General features: G+C 30.8%; 1 protein-coding gene across 22 annotated transcripts in view; it reads right to left on the reverse strand.

The window, feature by feature from the left end:
- LOC124369221 (muscle calcium channel subunit alpha-1-like) overlaps window positions 1-17,981 on the reverse strand; it is a 413,179-nt gene that overhangs the window by 204,098 nt on the left and 191,100 nt on the right. For all 22 annotated transcript variants that reach the window (XM_046827077.1, XM_046827074.1, XM_046827072.1 and 19 more), the window contains exons 4-10: window positions 17,787-17,926; window positions 12,737-12,843; window positions 10,630-10,782; window positions 7,444-7,646; window positions 4,493-4,596; window positions 2,646-2,812; window positions 1,601-1,700 (exon numbers count right to left, since the gene is read on the reverse strand). In XM_046827077.1, coding sequence (XP_046683033.1) covers window positions 1,601-1,700; window positions 2,646-2,812; window positions 4,493-4,596; window positions 7,444-7,646; window positions 10,630-10,782; window positions 12,737-12,843; window positions 17,787-17,926 — 974 coding nt within the window. The remainder of the gene's footprint in view (window positions 1-1,600; window positions 1,701-2,645; window positions 2,813-4,492; window positions 4,597-7,443; window positions 7,647-10,629; window positions 10,783-12,736; window positions 12,844-17,786; window positions 17,927-17,981) is intronic.

Below are 17,981 nucleotides of genomic sequence, written 5' to 3' on the forward strand. Positions count from 1 at the left end.
GCATGTTTCCATAATAATGAAAGCTAAACATTGGTCATCTAGGTCATAGTAAATAACGAAAATAATACTCTTTATCAAACACATTTTTCAAGGTGTACACTTATATATTTTACATGGGCCTACATAGTATAACCAATGTGTGCAAACAATCTCGGGACGGTTCACTATTTTTGAAACGATTTAAGAACTACAAAACTTGGTAAGGGCTTACTGGACAAAAAATCTAAATTAACACATATCCAGTTATCCGCTACTTCCTCAAGGGTACGGCCCACAAGGAGGAAGAAGAAAATGTTTTAATGTAAGCATAGGTTGGTATGTACATCAAATTAAAGACCTTTATTAAAACACCGAGTTGGAAATGGCAGCCGTTCAAAGATGGCTTCAGTATTTTTGAAACGATTTAAGAACTACAAAACTTGGTAAGGGCTTACTGGACAAAAAATCTAAATTAACACATATCCAGTGATCCACTACTTCCTCAAGGGTACGGCCCACAAGGAGGAAGAAGAAAATTTTTTAATGTAAGCATAGGTTGGTATGTACATCAAATTAAAAACCTTTATTAAAACACCGAGTTCGAAATGGCAGCCGTTCAAAGATGGCTTCAGTTTAAGATTATTTGGTAAACGTAACCAAGGTCATGATAGTTTGATTAATTTATTCACAGATAAAACTAGAGCAATTGATGATTGCTGAATCCTATTACTATGACATAATCTAGGGATGAAATGACAATGATTCAAGCATCAGAAGTTTATTTATTATTTACATAAAAATATATGTGTTAAATTGGAAGTTTTTTGCCCAGGAAGTCTTTACCAAGTTTTGTAGCTCTATCTTAAATTGTGTCAAAAATATTTTACCATTCCGGAACTATTGGATACCTTGTATATACATATGTATAAGTGAGGGTTATCCATAAAGTAACCTGTGTTTTGAAATAAAAAATAAGCGAGTGGAGATACAAATATTTCAATATATACATCTGAAAACTATAACTTTTCTCTATTTTTATATAGTCACCAAGCAGATACAATATATATATATATATATATGAGGTACAATGAAAAATATTACTCCATAAAACATAAAACTGTAGTATTTGTTATTATAACAGGTATTGGAATAATTTGTAAAACTTTATTTTTATAGGCAAATTAAAAAAAAGGCTTTGTAAGGTATTTTTGTAAACTTGCAGTTAATTTATAAATCTTAGTAGAGCATTTTTAAATTTTGTAAAAAAAGTTTTACAGTTTTTTTATAATAGGTATATTTTCCATTATTTAACTATCTTGATTTATACTAAAAATCTTTGACTAGGAATTAGGAAACACAAAAGCTGTAATTTTACAATAAAATGTTATAACAAAAACTATTTTATAACTATTTTTATTTCTTTCATAACACAACCCAATTCTTCATTTCATACTTTAAAAACACATGCTTTATAATATGTACACTTTTGAGTAAAAAAATATCTCAAAACAGGTTAAAAACTTTTACAAATCAACCACAATAAGGCTGTCAAGACCAGTTCTAGGATAAAAGGTGCAGAACAATAAATTCAAATGTTCATCAACCATACAAAATTACATACCTATCAAAATCTTTTTTCTTTCTTCTGAACCACGATTCCTGGATTTCTCCCTCGTCTCCTTCTAACCTATCAGCAGATTCCGTTTCACGGTCGTTTTTGTCTATGTAAAATAAAAGAGTAAGAATATATTAATTTCCATTGCATATAAATTGCTAAAAAAATTGTGTGCATTACGAGTAATTACAAACAAGACATAATTATTAAAAGCAGAGAAACTAGATTATATCTAATCTTAATACCCACAGAAAACAACAAAAATCAGTGCATAATATTGTATAATTTGTTTACTGAACTCACATAAGTTATAAGATATTTTCTCATAAATATTTTTACTATCAGAATTGTGTCCAGCAAGACTAACATATGATTATTATTCTCTCTCCTTAGCTTAAAACAACTTGTTCTTAAAAATGTCATATATTGGGACAAATAGAGCACAGATCCAGAATTAATTACACTTTATAATATATATACAGGGTATCCCATTAGTAACCCAACAAATTTCTCAGGTGGCTAGTGAAAGATTTCGCCTGATTTTCTAGGAAAGGACGGAAATAAAGCGAAACTTATGTCTTTATGACATAAAGATAGTTGTTCAATTTATCGGATTTTATGTTAAATGAACTGAAAAATTGAACATAATACATCCCATCTAACTAGTTGTTCCATGGGATACAAATGTATCAAACCATATTAACATTTGTATAATTTTAATAACTAAGTTAAATAAGCTAACTTTTGTCCTCAAAAATTAATATTTTAGGTGATGCAGTTATAACCAAATCTTTCTACGCCTTTCTCAGAAATATTGCAATAAATATATTGTATTAGCCTCACTCTACCCCTTAAACTTCCTAAACTATATCTATCCTAAGAAGCTGAAATATATCTATAGGCTACAGTTTATGCAACTGCGAGCTACAATGAGACAATATTCTGGATGTAAACATGTTATTGGGAACATTTCAAACATTTCTTTTTGTAGGGAAATACAAATCTAGTGACAATAAAGAGTTTAAGTGTACTTTTAACAGAAAATTATTACTTTTTCCATCCTGATTGTTGCCTTGGTCCTCTCCCTCTGGTTCTATGTCTTCCGCTTGTGTTATCCAGTCTAGATACCCCCTCAGATCCTCTTCTATTTGTTGCTTTTCTCTTAACTTATGGAAATCACCTCTCGCTTTAGCTTTTTCTCTTTCTTTGGAAAACTCTCTGTTAACATATGCATAGTACATTATAACAGCTTTCATAACAGAAATTAATGTTAATATACACTAAAGTATGATGGTAAAACTAGCTGTGTCCATCACACGGCCAGACCATTCAGAAGAAAAAGTCACATACTTGAAAACGAATATTATTGTAATAGAATATTTTTATATTCACAGTAACATATTGTAATTCCACTTAAGCAGCAATACACTATAGATGGGTCTAGCAGATAACAATTTTGCAACAACGTTAATACTGTAACTCGCCTGGATTTATATTGTATCAAAGCAGATACAGTATAACAAATAAAATGAAGACCTAGTAGTCATAAATTATATAAGTTCTTTTGAGAGGACGGAGATTAAAAAAATGTAATATATAAAATATAAGTAGTTTTGATTTGATACATTTTTTTAAGAAATAATAAATTTCAAGCATATGTACTAATTACTACTAAATCTTGTGTTGTAGTAGGGAGTGCCGATAGCTGAGCGGACGTTGGACTTCGAGTCTGAGTTAGAGATAGCGCATGTTCGAATCCTGTCTGTGACCGTTGCACTTTTTATCAGTACCATCAACCTTGTACTGTATCGACTCTCCCTCTTATTCTGCTTGATAAGATCCTCGCACAGGCCAGTGGCCCATGAGGACGGGCAGAGTAAGGCTCAAAAGGGGATCAGTTTCTCCTTTTGTTTTTAAATAAAAAAAAAATAAATACAAAAGTTCTCGTGAGGAGTGGAAGGGGTGGATAAATGGTGGTATGTGTTTCAACCATGAAGGGAAAAAGCCTAACGCTCATTCCACTGTATAAGAAGTGGGGAGATAAATAAAGACATCATTCAGGAAAAGTTACATCATTTTTACTATGATACTCTGGAAATTACAGCTGATACGTACCATAGCATTGACACAAAACTATTTTTAAAAACGAAGTCCATATCTTTACTACTATTGTTACACAACAGGACGTTGCTATTAACATGTTGATTCAACATAAGAGCTTGGAATAATGATACTAGACTATTGACATCTGACATAGGAATGGAACAGTTAACAAATGCGAGTCAAAGTAAAATAAACAGTTCTTGAAAATGTGACGAAAATCCAATAAATCGACAAAACTTAGCTTCAGCAGGCTGAAATGTGAAGAATCTTAGTTCTGTTTATATTTATATTGTTCTTGTCTCCCATTTGACTTTCTCTTTCCCACCTAATCTGAAGTTTTCCAAGCATGTACCACATTTTGTTTAAAAATATTGTTAAGCTTATAAGGTTGAGAAAACATTGTTTGAAAATAATTAGTAATTTTCACAATATAGAATCACCAATTGTAAAATGAAAATTTTGAAGTATTTTCATATACTAAGTATTAAAAGACTCTAAAAGGTATAAACTTTGGACAAACATTAAGTCTCAATAAAAAGTAACTACTTGAACTTTTAAAGTGTGTGAACCTCAACCTTAGAAAATAAAAGATATTTTAATCTGTCTCGTAATATTACATAACACTAATAACATTATTAGGTAGAATTCAAATGCATTTGTAATTTACTTAAAAAATAAAGAAATCTTCAATATAATATTGAAAGTGTTCCACCCTGAGTTAACAGCTTAGAAAATGTAAATCTATTTATATATCATACAAATTATGCTAATGTAATAAAAGCAGGAGATAGTTACCCACTGAGGACACCAAGAATTAGATTCATCACAAAAAAAGCACCAAGTATGACCATAGAAATGAAATAAATCCATTGCCATGTATTTCCAAGTGCATCCTCTATCTGAAACAAACACCTTTTAGCTTATCTTGCATGTACTTAGTTTTTGGCTACACTAGGAAAAGTAATCCTGTGGTGACACACAACATAAAAGCCTAAAATAAGGGTAAGAAGGAACACTGGGATACAGAATTCAAATTATTCTTAAAGAAAACGACAGCTTCTTGTTATATTATTGGGTAAGGCCAAGTTTCCTAAAACATGGTTTGTTTAAGTGTTTCCGATTAGAGGAGTCTCTATGCTAAATGCTACTACAAGTTTCAAGAAGACACAGTGCTAATACTTTTAGCTATACAGTAATATGAGCAGATGGGTAGCTATTAGAGGGTTGTCCATTGTTATTAACCCTCCGAGCGCCGGCCGAATTGTTTTAAGTCGACGGCACCTTTCTCTAAACGTCACCGTCTTATTTTAAGACGGCGGGCACTTGCAGATCAAATTAATTCAACCCGCGCTATTATTGGCGTAATATTATATTAATATATATACAATATTATAATAATATAACAATAGAGTGTTTATTTTAGAAGAGGGCCTGTGTTAGCAGTAGGGTACAAACAAACAAAAAATGCGAAAACCAGTATACCTTTTGTCAACAGCTTGTCATGCCCAAGACCTACCGGTTCAAAAGTCACCGTGAGGCTGTAAAGCCATATATGATACAGCAGCATAATTTATACATGGGTGAAGTGGACATGAAAGATAAATCCATCTATCACATATCATGCTCGCGGACCACCACTCGCTATTGGAAAAAAATCTTTTATAGTCTCTTTGACATGGCAATTTTTGACTCCTTCATCTTAATTAAAAAAAATACACGTGTTTTTTTCGTGTGTGTCGTGTTGTAAAAAACTAATTTCTTCATCTAATCTACAAACTACTTCAAAAAAGGTAAATAACAAAAGCATTTAACTGCATGAAAATAATTTTTATTCTTGTGTTACTTAGCAATACCAAATAGACAAAATTTCAATTTTGTGCATATCCATGTAAGTTTGTATAACATTATGAATATATTCACAGAACCCTATAACCCTGTATATTTATGTGTTCATGGCTAAATGTGCTATAATTTGCCTATTATGAAATTGTTCTAGAAGTAATATAATAATAACATGTGGATACTTTTATATTAAAAAATATTTTCTAAAATATTTTTTCCCTTTCACAGGCTGTTGCAAAAAGAAAGATTTTCTTAAATTTGTATTTTTATATAATCATATTCTGTGATTCTTTACAAGAAAAATTATGTATAATAATCTATATTTAAACCATTCCTAAGATTTTTATGAATTATGCAAAAACAGACTGCAAAACCTATAAAAACAGATGGACGTTTAGGAAAATATGATGGACGCTCGGAGGGTTAAAAAGATTATAAGATTACTTGAAAATCTATGATACTGATAAATAAGTTTATAACAATATTCACTGTGTTTTTGAACTTTAAAAATTTTATTCTGGATTACTCCATTAACGATGCAAGAGCTAGAGTTGTTGGAGGCACTTAAACTATGAGAGGGTCCATAAGATGTTAGGCCGTCCGCACACTGCATCGAACGCAACACAACATGACAAGATATTTTGACAGAAGGCAAATCGATGTTATTTATATGATTTTAAATAGAGCTGCTGCACACTGCATCAAACAATACACAATGAGAAGATAAAACTCATCAAATCTTCAAATTTTTTCTCTTATGTGACGATACTGAAAGTTTCATGTTCTGTTAACTGTATCACACAATTCGTATTGTGCATGTGCAGGTATGTGACACTTGTCAGTCCAGATTATACCAGTGTGCATTATAATATAAAAAAGAACTCATAAGTTATTCATCCACTATATTCCATAAATCATACTCCTAATGTTTTGGATATCAATAGACTTCTACTATTATTTCAAAACAATCCTCCAATTTTTATTACATCTAGAAAAGAACATTGTAATGTAGATGTGAGATAAGCAAGGAAATTGTCCAGTGATCATTAGAGTTTTTCATAAATGATGATATAACGCCAAGAATAAACTTTGAATACACTATAAATTATATTATAGTGGTTGATAATACAACAATAGATAAACATTTCTTTAATGAAAACAAAATTATGTGATTATGTTATTGTTTGAAAAAGTTTTCATTAATTTAATTTTGCTGAAAGAGTATTTACCAAACAAATTAATCAGACTATTTGCTTTTCTATTATTCACCAAAAGTGAAGTACTACCAATAGAGATGAAAGTCTCATGGTCTAAGTAGGAATAGGACTTTGGATCTGAGTTACTGATAACACAGATTTAATCCTGTCTGTGGCAGATGCAATTTTTATCAGTACTTTTGATCTTATACTTTACCAACTCTTCACCTTATTCTATTTGATAAGATCATCGCACTGACCAGAGGTTGATGATGACAGGCAGAATTAGAGACTATCCTTGATAAAGAAACAAATAAAAACTAATCATTTAAAGTTTTGTAGTAGACTAAACATTTCATCAAACTTATTTTTATTCTTATCATTAGCTCCGACATCATGAACTTCACCAATATCGTGACATATCATGACATGTGTATCCACAAGTGCTTCCAGACAAAACAATACATCTCATCGCATTCAATGCAGTGTCAGGCAGCCTTACTTAACAATAAATAACAGTATTACAAAAATAAGTTAATTTGGGCTGCTCTAAAATGGCACTTAAGTTTTTATAACATGCACTATTTTGAAATTAAGTACATTGGATTTCAGTATTTAAATGACTTTAAAACATGTAATGGTCTTTAAAGTAACTTTTTTACTACAATTTTTCAAATAAAAGTATTTATTTTCCATAATATAACTTACATTGTATAAAACATCAGTCCATCCTTCTAGAGTGATACATTGGAAAACAGTTAACATGGCGAGACCAAAGTTATCAAAATTTGTGATGCCATGGTTTGGTCCTTCCCAGCCTTCATGACAGATCATATCACTGCCGTAGACAGAGCACTGGAAGCCTGCAGATCCAGGATCTGCACAGGGATGTGGCTTGTCCATCAGCTGGCCTATAACACATTTTTGTCAGCACTTAAACCTAACGTTTCAAGGTTTCTTCACAGACATTGCTAAAAACCTATATTTCCAATCACTCCCTTTTAATCTTTGTCTCTAGCTACTGCTATAATCTCCCTCTGTGTGAATCTCTTTCCTCTCTCTCACATTGTAGAGAATGTTGTTTGTTGATAAAGCATAGAACTTTCAGATTATAATTTAAAGTATATCAATACAACAAAATGTTTTACAAAAGAAACACAGAAACTGTTATTCTTAATGGTTTGTATTTTTTTCTTACTTTAAATTGACTGAATAACTTTTCACCAATAAAAATTTATCTAAAAACAGTAATAGATTATGAACTACTCTTGTACTGTATGGAACACATTTGTGGAGTAAAGGAAGGAATGCAACCTTCGTCTGTCAGAGCTCCCTGTCAATCACTTTTCATGCATTTCTAAAAACATTGTGCACGCCAGACTATGAATAATTTATTTCAGTTTTTGAATACGTTCATGCATTCATCCTACATGCATTAAAACACAAATACAAAAGAAACCGACACATCGTAATAGATACCATAAATTAGGAAATTTAGCTATATAATAAGTTTATACTTAATAGGCACCATAGATGTTCAACATACAATAATTAACAATAAATTTTAATAATTCCTAAAGTACTAGTATTGATTAAATAATGCAATAGGTTAATTATACTGTTAACAACAACTAAAATTACACTCTTAATTTGAATAAGGCACTTTTAAACAATGCAGACGGAGGTGACATTCAGGTAATCAGGCATTATGAAGTGGGGAAGGTATACCAGCATATCTTTGGTATGGCTAGTATAAGGAATTCACTAGAATCTACCCTGTTCATCCGTTCCCTTCATCCGAAACAAAAATAAACACAACACACAGAAACTTGATTAGAGAAAATGTATTAAAACACAGCTCAGTTTTATAAACAATAAAAGTAATGGATCTAAACAACCAAGCAAACCTCATAGCGATTTCTAAACAATTCAAGAAGTAAAACAACAACTCAAGAATCCAATAACATCTTTCTCTCGTAAAATGATATTTTGATTGGTAATCCAAATTTAGTTTATAACTTTTTTATGACTTTTCCTATCTGCCTCATGGAATAGAATTTTCCTTTCTATATTTTATGTAATATACTGTTTACAACCTGATGACAAAGACAATATAGTCAAATCATTCAATCAACGCCCAGTAAAAAGTCAAAAAGCATGTATGGAGTTTAAATTGAAACTATTAAGAGGTATCACTTTCAGCTGATTTACTATATTTTGTATTTGAATTATGAACAACTATATAGTATTCATATGAAAATTCAGCTCATTTAAATTAATTAAGTTGAAAGCATGGATGGATCCTGCTCAACCTACAATGGATAAAGATAGAAAAAATGAATGAAACTCAGGACACCCCTCTAGGAAACAAAAACAAACCATTTCCCAAAATTTCACTTAATGGGCCTTTACATTTAGAAATGTTAAGCCACCTCCCCCAAAATCCTATTTTCCTGTTTTCTTATCTCTGCCATATTCTTTTATTTGAATTTGAGACACCTTTTTTTAAAAACTGGGTAATATCACAATATCTTGTACATTATGGCTTTGTTTTTGTGTACAATTTAAACTAATGAAACAAAATTCTCAAATATGAAAAACTAAATCGGATCCTAAAAAGAAGTATTTTTTGTTGGAAAAATCAATTTTTTGGAAGACATAAATATGAAATAGATTAGTAGCCTACTGTTATTAATCCTGTTCTCCTGGTTTTGTAGGTTTTTAGTCACTTACACATAAACAAATTTCAGATGTTTTGTTTGCATATAATTAGAACTTTTTAAAATTGTATCACAATTGGATGATATTTAAAAATGGGGATCATAGTACCCTGGCCCTAAAGGACAGGAGTCTTACTGGCATAGGAACAAACCTACAAAATTTCAAAATGGATAATTTCTGAGGGAAGTGGGTAATCACTCAGAACCTGTGGATCGCCAAATTATTTTTGTACTGGATAGTTTATGTCTAGTTTGTATCAAAGTAAGTAGTTGGCTCATATCTTTGATTGTTTTTAGCAGTAGGTTATCAACCTTTGTTACTCACTAATATCATATATACCACGTTTACTGTGTATAGGACAAATAAGCACTCTTACTTTTTGAACAATTTTTAAACTTGAAGGCATTAAAAATTACACAAAACAGAAAACTTTGAGATGACTTTAAATTGACACTACTGATTTCAAATCATAACACAGCAGACGACAATAACAAACCACCAGATGTCAAAGTAACCAACCAAACCTCTTCAAAAAGACAACTGACTTAAACAACACGTTTTGAATGTGGCCAATGCAACAAAACAATGTTATAGTACAGTGGAAAAACCATGTGTACTGTAAAAAAAACATATTACTCTGTTGGCATGGACACCCACAAAACAAAACATAGTTCTTGCACAGATGGTTTATATTTCACACTTATATTTCAAAAAGTATTACTTATAATAATTAAATAACTATTTAGTACTATGTTCAACACGAAAAATAAATTATCACAAATAAACTTGTTAACTCGTATTTTCGCAGACTTTTGTCTTTTCATTAGTTCGGGAAAATAAAATACTCTTGTTTTCAGTAAGTAGCATAGAACAAATTATATTTCCTAAATAGTTTTACTAAAACTCTTAGTAAACAATAAGGGACATTTTAATGATCCAGAAAATATTTTTTTATTTTTGACAACGAAACAGATTATAAGTAATGTAACAATCACCTGTTCAATAAAATAATATCTAATCTTCCAATATAAATATTTCAGTGAATGGAATATATGCTGTAGAACTCACATGTCAGTCAAGCATTCAGTCAATTACTGACATATTTACTAACGACTAGTTTGTGGTTTTTCAGATAAACCTACAGGACTGCTAAGTGATCTGAAATCAACTTACCTGTAGTCTTATTGTAGCATGATTTGTGCAGTGTACCCGAGAACATCTCCAAACCAATAATCGCGTAAATAATAATGACAAAGATAACTAGAAGAGCAATATGTAACAAAGGCACCATGGCACGAAGGATAGAGTTTAGCACAACTTGCAAACCTGGAAAAAATATTTCATGTCAGTAATTTATATTATTGACAGAATTATTACCACAAGAATCTTTCCAACATAACCAAAAGTAAAATTCATATAATAAAGGCTTTTAGTATAATAATAATGTTATATTGCACTGAAATTATTTCCAGTTTACCAAAATAAGTCATTCATCGATCTTATTCTTTGTGATTGATTTCAAAACTGACTGCGTATAAATAGCAAAAGTTATAATTTACTTTTGCTACAAGATGTTGCAAAGTTCATACTATGGTAAAATTTATGATAACTCCCCAAAGTTCTATTATTAGCATTACTAACAATCCATTTACAAGTGCAAACCAAAATTCATATTGTTTTACAATGCAATTCAAATAGTTTTCAGATCACAAAGCCGTAATGAAGAGGCAATTATCATAAGGCCCACTTGTCAACGTTGCCTAAAATTACACAAAAAATGCCTAACACATTTCTTTCACAGAACCTCTTTAGAAAATAGTATTTTAAATCTGTATAACATTCTTATAAAAAATGTATTAAAATAGGTTGAACCCTTAAAAATTAGAAAAATGTATTTGCCACACATGTGAGGTTATGCTTGAAAAATCCCTCTTGTAAGGGGGTTTGATTCAACCAATTTTATTAAGAAACGTTTTGATTGATGCGTTAGGCTTTTGGTTAGATGACAATAAGGTTTAAAATGTATAAACAAATGAAAAATATTCTCACAGTCTTATTAGTTTTCTTCGCATCACAATTAAGTTTAAGTTGAGAATTACTGATTGATGAAAAATGGCGTGTGTATTGAAAATGTGAAAAATGTATTAAGTCTTGTTACTAAAATATTATTTACAATTAGTGGTCTGCGCAGTCGTCTTTCAAGCAGTCGTACTCGATCTGGACCTGAGGGGAGGTAACGATGATGTTCTTATACTAGAGGAGACTTGCATTATATTGCCAATGTTCGTACTCGTAACGTACTTCGTACTTTTTCAGTTTTAAATTACGTAAGGCGAATACAACTGTTTGCATAATTATATTAACACATTTGACTCGAGATGTAAGATGAAAGCTTTAGGTTACTAATGTAGATTTAGGTTGAAGTAAGCCTAGTCCTAAGCAGGCCTCTTGTGGTCTCTGGTGTTGTGTATTGTTAGTTGTTATGAATTTACTAACAGATTGATCTTGGTATGGTTTTTCAAGTTTCGAGTACGACATTTTTATGAATATCAAAGCCTCTTTAGGGAGTACCTCATAACACTTGAACACGTTGCTATTGTGATTGCAACTTACGAAAACACAACTACTAGAAGGTGTAGCGTATCCCTTTTCTTTGATGATTTGTCTCTTATGTGGTTCCCTCTATCTTTTCCTTTAACTGACACTATATTCATTGACATAATTTTCAATTAAAATCACTCCTGCAAGTTTGCAAAGTGTTCTACAGTAACACGATATTCTACTTACATCAAACAAACAAACCGTCACAATTCAGTGATCTGACAACCGCAAAGCAAACACGGGTCACGTAACTCTAATCTCTGCTTCTCATTCCACGAATAGCCGATGTGGGGTTTTGCTATATCCTGATTATTTATGGAATTATGCTTTTGACAGCAATTTCTTAGAATGTTTTAAATGGATGCATGGGGTTTTGTTAGCTTCGTCGCGTTGAAATATGTGTGGTTTCTAATTCTAAAGACCTCTAAACCAAAAAGCAAGTGCGAACTCGATAAAAAATTTGTCACAAGTTATGAAAATTGCCTCCAGGTTTCTCTTTCGAGACTTGTAATTGTCTGATCATGATAGTCTGTATTCAACAATGAGTGTCGTTCAATGCAAATACTTTGCAAAAAACAAACAACATGCATGAATATTTATCTATCTATACTTTAGTATCACAACATACTATTCAACTTAAATTATTAAAATAATTGATTACTGTAATGTAAACACTCACTTGGGACCCCAGAAACGAGTCGTAGAGGTCGCAATACCCTGAAGGCTCTCAACGCCTTCACATCGAATCCCTCCTTCAACAAACTTTGTAGTAATGTGCTTAACATACTGGAAACACAAGAATCAATTTAGTAATTATTTTTATTACAGCGCATACGTGTAAATACATCATTGAGAGAATGGTATAAGACAAAAACTTAGATTACGATGGATTCTAGTACTCGGTAATGGGAACTAGAAGCTCGTTAATATGTACGTTTTCAAGTAAGGACCACACTACACGAGGCTGGATGTATGCTACACCGCGGCACCACTAGCCATTCGCCATTCCACACAACCAACAAATGTAGCGATGATTAGCGGTTTCGTTTCTATGGCCAGTATTCGAAAATAAATCAGCTCTACAGTAGAACTCCAAATCACTGGACGTGTACATATTTTCTCAATTAGGTGCTTCATTATCACTGTTCTAAAATTCAAAGAACCACCCACTTGTTAAAACAAAACACAAGCTTAGGGACTCCATTAAGAACGGTGCTGTACAAAAGTAAGCGAACCGGATAATTGCACAATTGAAGTTCATAGAAATTTGGAAAGAAGTCTTCAAGAAGTTACTACTGTTAACCCTGCTTAGACTGTAGATTTTGAAGACAACATTAATTTGTATGTTTAAATGTGCTCCGACAAAGGTTCGAGCATACATGGATATGAAACAAGAGGCAGAGCCGCAGAGACACCTACCGAATGGGGAAATATAGGTTTACGAACACTTGGAGAGGTTCGTTTTATCAAACAGTTGCCTAACTCAATACAGAATACGCTAAAAACTCGTTTGAAACGCTTTAAGCGTCCCAGATATTTTATAGTGCTGACGACTTTATCATACGACTGGGTGACCGCACAATCAGCAGACCGACAACCGGCGCTGAAAGTGGGAATATTGGCAGGAATAAGTGAGTGGGATATGATACCCTACATTATACGGTTATATTTGACTGAGGCTTTAATATTGTGTGATTGTTAAAATGTTAAACAAATAGTTATAATGATTACTATACATTATATAACGTCTCCGACAAAATTTGAAGTGCTGGGTAATTGTAGTTGGAGTAGCACGTGATCGGCTTACTCACCCTGCGCATGCGTGTCTGCGACGTTTCCAAAAGATCTCTCCTCGAGCGACAGCTAGCCAAGCATGGCTACTGGTTAGGTAGTATCACAGTCCAGTTGTTAGTACTACTATAGCAGGCGTGGTGCATGGCCATGGCCTGCAGTGTGACGGTCCCATTTGATAAGCAGAGAAACTACATTAAGCTAGCCAAGTGTAGTGTGGAATGGCCTTAACGTGCACAAGTTTCAAGCATTAGTATCGAAACAGTCTGTGGTGGATTAGTTGCTTGGTGAACAATTAAATGATAAGTATTAATTAAATATTATCGAATGGTCTTAAAATATACGTGGAAAGTATCGTGGTTTCTACTCATATTGAAATGTCATACGCTCATTTTTAGAAATGAAAAAATAATTGTTGTCAAAAGTTAAGGACCAACAAGTACAATATCAATGTTCAGTTAATAGTAATGATCCTTCATATTTATGTATATTTTGAATAGAAAGTTATATTTGATGTTGTGACATTAATTTGATCTACGATAGATAAAGGTTTTATATATTCAATATTCTGTTATTAAACGTTGAGATATCTCATTCAACAAAATCAGTTTTATCTAAATTTAAATAACATTCACTCTTAAATCGTACATTATTACGATTGATTGATTTATTGTGTTTGATAAAACACAAAAAGATACAAACTAAATGTTTGTTGGAAATAAAACCACAAAAGGTAGACAGTTCGATAATGTATAAATCCACTCACTGTATTAATTTAAAACCGAGCTTTGAATTTGAAACCAAACATTCTCGTGATTATGAATAGCCTAAAGATTATTTCATATAAGCTACTTTTCTTAAATGTGCCTTCTTGATATACATTAAGAAGAAACTAAATGATAATGATTTTGTTTAAAAAATAATTCAAAATGTAACTTAGCTTAGGATTGTGAAAGAAACTTGGTGAAAATTAATATAAAACAACTATTTCTGATTAGACACATGATTGACAGAATGGTCAACACTGTCAGGGACAAATATCTGCTAACAAATACTTGTAACTGCAATGTTGGTAATAATGATAAATTTCGAATTGGAATTTTGATACACATATAAATGTTTAAAAAGCATAAAATATAAAAAACCCAATATTAATCTATACTATATTTAAAATATATAATTGTACAAAATCTAAAATAATTTTAATTAATATGAACCCTGAAATTTAGTCATATTTTCTGTTGCCGACTATTTTCCTGACTAAATAGTACAACTATTTTCAAAATAAAATTTCAAAAACAAATTTTTGTAACATTTGTAAAGTTACGTACTGTTTTGTGTTTTCTTATTGGCTGTACAATCAATATATACTTTCTTAATTTACTGTTTGACTAAATAAAATTATTCTATTTACACTATTCAAAATCATTTGTTTATCTGGATTATATTTTTCATTTTCGAATGACAAACATAATCCTTTACATCTTATTAAAACATTAATTACAGTTAAGAAGTCAACCCTACCAACATAGTTACTTGATGTGTAGAGACTTTCAGATTTTGTCCTAATGTCCTTATGATTTTTTACACAATTCAGATATTCTTCCTTTACAAAAATGAACCATAATATAATCTCCAGTCAAATTCAACGTTATAATCTGCCGTTTTTCGTAATATTTTATATACCAATTTAAAATCCATTTTTATGTGTAAGAAAAACATATTGATAAACCACATAGAATATGACTAACTTTTGGGTTCAGTTCAAACATAATATTTCAAATATTTGTTGTACGTATAGCATAATACTTATCTATCAATACATTGTCAAATTCCTCGACAAAATGCTTTCTGTAGTCATTCAAGACATTTCACATTCACGAATCTATTGCTTTGCAACATTTTAGTTATTTAAAATTTTTAACAGTCACGAGCGATTATAATGAATAGGGTCGTTTTAAGGTAGCTTTATATAAGGAAGCATTTGCTAATAAAAACATTTTGAACATTATATGAGTGGATAGTTTATTAGGTTTCTCCTACTGGCTTTCTCCAAACATTTAAACAGTTATTATATATTTTTAGAAATACTTTAATCGTAAACTGTTAAAGTTGATAAAATTTATTGAATATGAAATTACTCTGTATCACTTAGTTGTTAAATATCGTTAATGTACGCACATACAAAAATACGTTTTCTGTATATTATTTTGAAATATGTTCTTCGTGGTTTCGTCTTGTTTCTCAAAATATTCTATTTTAATAAAATGTTTAATATGATTAATATCTTCAGTTGTAATATTCTTTAAAAATAGTTTTATATTGTTTAATCACGGCCTTAAAATATCAATGAAGCATGAAGTTTTATTTCATTTTTTAGAACAAATTCATACCCGGAATTCACTGAATAGTTAATATACTTTTTATCTTAATTGCAGTTGAATCCACACTTCCATTTTTTGCCAATAATTTATGTATAAATAGGTATCGCTCTATGACAAAACCTGGAACGATTGAGGAAAAGTCATATTTAAATAGCGGGACTTGACACTTCCGAGAAATTCTCTAACTAAATGATTACGACCTCTCACTTAGCTATTATTAACTCTTTTATTTCCAAAAATACGACAAATATTATACTATTAATATTCTTCTTTTTCTCCCTAATAAAATTAATTGGCTTATTCTTAGAAGTTTACTCTCTAACAACATATTTTGTTGTCAATTGATTATTGTAATAATCTTCCTGGAACGTTCTCCAACCTTTCTTTGTTTTTCGTTCTATAACAGGTTTATAATTTATATATTACGATGAAAAATAAATATTATATATATATATATATATATATATATATTCGTATGCGTTATATTTTTTGTCAAAGGAGAATTTGTACTATTTATGATGTTTTCTAAAATCATGTAAAATCCCACGTTACTTACATATAGGCGTGGATATTTCTTTAAAATTAATATACTGACATTTTCAATTTCACAACAACTATGGTTTTTGCATTCTGAGAAATTGGTTTATAAGTGTTCAAATTTATGTAAATGAGATAAAAGTATTCTATAAACGTATTTTTAAGTAAAGTTTTATGTTGTTTTAGTTTGTGTGTTGTTGTTTCCTGTTTTAGCTTTGTGTTATTCATTAAAAGTCTGTAATCAAAATGCAATGGAGTTTATATTTTTTTCTTTTATAAGCATTAAATAAATATTTAATAATGTATAGTAAATGTCGGTAATCAGCAATGTTGTTATCGTGAAATTTCCAGCGGAGTATTATACGCATCGAACATTTCGAATATTAACATTTAGAACCAAAACTAATATTCAACAAGATTCGAAATTTATTACTTGATTTCTACTTCACGTCGATCACAACAAGTTTAGATTTATTTGGTCTTTTAAGAGCTAACAGGAGTGAAAATGAAACCGAAATCGTTAAAGAAATATGCTACATTATAATAAAATACGCCTTTGTTGGAGGAAAGCTTAAATAGATTTGACGTACCAATTGATTAGTTAATATACAAGAAACATTGTAGCAGTAGGTTTTAATTATTACCTGTAATAGTGGGACAAACACACAGAATGTCAAACAATTCCAAGTTGTTAAACCAAGTGTTGATTTGTTCGAACAATTTCACCCTATATTATTAATTAATGACTTTTTAAATATAAGCCTTTTTATTCCCTCTTTGGAGAAACATCAAACCTACTCATATTTCATACGTTGTCTTAATTTTAACACAATTGTATTAAGTCAAATGGAGAAAAAAATACCAGTGTAGTAGTTTACATGGCAGACAACACTTAGATAATAATACATAATATGTTAAATATACTTTGCTCAATGATCCGCCGAAACGTCATAACTTTTAGTCCTAAAACTAATAAACAGTGTTTACTATAAATTATAGGTAACAATGGAGACTTACCCTATAACTACTATTGTAAAATCTAGTAAGTTCCAGCCGTTTCGCAAATATGCACCAGAATGAGCAATAAATCCATATGCGATTATCTTCATTACGCATTCTACTGTAAATATCACTAAAAAAATGTATTCAATCTTTTCCTGTAACAAACATAATATAAAATTAATAACATACATATGAATGAAGAAATCAGGA

The sequence above is a fragment of the Homalodisca vitripennis genome, chromosome X (assembly GCF_021130785.1).
Source record: "Homalodisca vitripennis isolate AUS2020 chromosome X, UT_GWSS_2.1, whole genome shotgun sequence".
In the NCBI taxonomy this organism is placed as follows: domain Eukaryota; kingdom Metazoa; phylum Arthropoda; class Insecta; order Hemiptera; family Cicadellidae; genus Homalodisca; species Homalodisca vitripennis.